Source organism: Amphimedon queenslandica, unplaced genomic scaffold (assembly GCF_000090795.2).
Source record: "Amphimedon queenslandica unplaced genomic scaffold, v1.1 AMPQUscaffold_10442, whole genome shotgun sequence".
In the NCBI taxonomy this organism is placed as follows: Eukaryota; Metazoa; Porifera; class Demospongiae; order Haplosclerida; family Niphatidae; genus Amphimedon; species Amphimedon queenslandica.
Window position 1 is genome coordinate 1 of NW_003549292.1, and position 1,685 is coordinate 1,685.

At 35.5% G+C, this 1,685-nt stretch overlaps 1 protein-coding gene across 1 annotated transcript; it reads left to right on the forward strand.

Annotated features, from left to right (window-relative positions):
- The first annotated feature begins 81 nt into the window (after positions 1-81).
- On the forward strand, positions 82-1,601 carry LOC109590147 (uncharacterized). The gene is made up of 2 exons (XM_020006074.1): positions 82-392; positions 1,370-1,601. The coding sequence occupies exons 1-2, from the start codon at positions 226-228 to the stop codon at positions 1,599-1,601; spliced, it is 399 nt and encodes a 132-aa protein (XP_019861633.1). The 5' UTR covers positions 82-225.
- Positions 1,602-1,685: the final 84 nt, after the last annotated feature.

The following is a 1,685-nucleotide window of genomic DNA, read 5'->3' on the forward strand; positions in this document are numbered from 1 at the left end:
CCGATCAAATTTGGATTTTTTACGAATTTTTAAAGTTGCTCTAAATGCCATGTAGTGCTTATCAGCTCATGAAGCTCGTGCTGTTTAGCTCACTTAGCATATTTTGTGGGTAACCCTGGTAACATTTTCTTCTTTCTTTCAGCTCCTCTTATAGAGAGAAGAAAGTACAACACTTTGGAGAAGACGCTTCATAATCTACTGGAAGATGAAGCAATTTTATTGCAAATGATATCCTCAACTTCATCTCTTCACTCGCCCCATCAGCCACTCAATGCTGTACTACAGGAGATGCTGGGATCATTGAGAGATGTAATGTCTGCCAAGAGACAGGAAATGGATAATCTTCAGTTACCACACGAGAGAGCTAGAGTTGATATCACCATCCACAACAGGTGAGTATACATGTATGTACATGTACATGCATGTATAATTGTATATGTACAAATGTACCATTTAGTCTTGTGGGGAAAAAGCATAGATTTAGAGGGCTATAACTTGAAAAATTGAAGTCGGAATCAGCTCAAACTTTCTGCATAGCATAAGGGCATCAATATGTATCAGAAAATGTAATAAAAATTAGGGGTGATTTCTGAGCCATTTTTTAGAAAAAACCATGGGCTATAGCCTTGGGTACTTTTCAAATTTTGGCTGTTTTTTAAAAATGGCCATAACTTGAAAAATTGAAGTCGGAATCAGCTCAAGCTTTCTACACAGCATAAGGGCATCAATATGTATCAGAAAATATAATAAAAATTGGGGGTGATTTCGGAGCCATTTTTTGGAAAAAACCATGGGCTATAGCCTTGGGTACTTTTCAGATTTTATCGGTTTTTTTAAATGTCCGTAACTTAAAAAATTCAAGTCGGAATCAGCTCAAACTTTCTACACAACATAAGTACATCAATATGTATTAGAAAATGTAATAAAAATTGGGGGTGATTTTGGAGCCATTTTTTAGAAAAAACCATGGGCTATATAGTACAGGGGACTTTTCAGATTTTGGCCAATATCTTTAAGTGGCTGTAACTTTAAAAATTCAAGTCGAAATCAGCTCAAACTTTTTGCATACCGTACGCGTCTTAATTTTCGAGGTGTATTAAATTTCGTTATTTTCGTGCTCACCTTAAATCCACGAAATTTAAACCACCTCTAATGCCATTCTATTGTATGTAGATTATGGCCAGAACACGAAAATTAGCTCACACGAATATTAACTTTTGAGCACATTTCATTGAAAACACGAAATTTTGAACCCTCGAAAATTTGAACGTATACGGTAGCATAAGGACAATAATATATTTTAAACTATTTTAATAAAATCATATCAATATTATTATGATAATTATCTATCTTCATCATTCATTTGTAGCTCTCCTCCAAACAAAGTATCCATTACCTTCTCATCTCAGAAGGACAGACAAGACTGGGAACACACCCTGCACTCACTCCAACTCTCTCTACCTAAACAACAAGACCCCACCAGTACCAGCAGCACTCACCACCAAAGGACACACACTGATCCTCCTAATGCTGCTCTACCTCAATTCATGTGGCATGTGACACTGCCATCTTGTAGAGTAGGATCAGAAGTAAGAAACTAAAGAAATATATTATATGAAATAAACATTGTACATGTACATGTACATCATTTAAAGGTACATACATGTACATGTATATTATGACTA

Bases quoted from the DNA above. Each gene is read 5' to 3' on its own strand.
- LOC109590147 (XM_020006074.1), top strand. From the start codon at position 226: ATGATATCCTCAACTTCATCTCTTCACTCGCCCCATCAGCCACTCAAT. The intron at 393-1,369 runs GTGAGTATACAT...ATTCATTTGTAG, and splicing joins GATATCACCATCCACAACAG to CTCTCCTCCAAACAAAGTAT.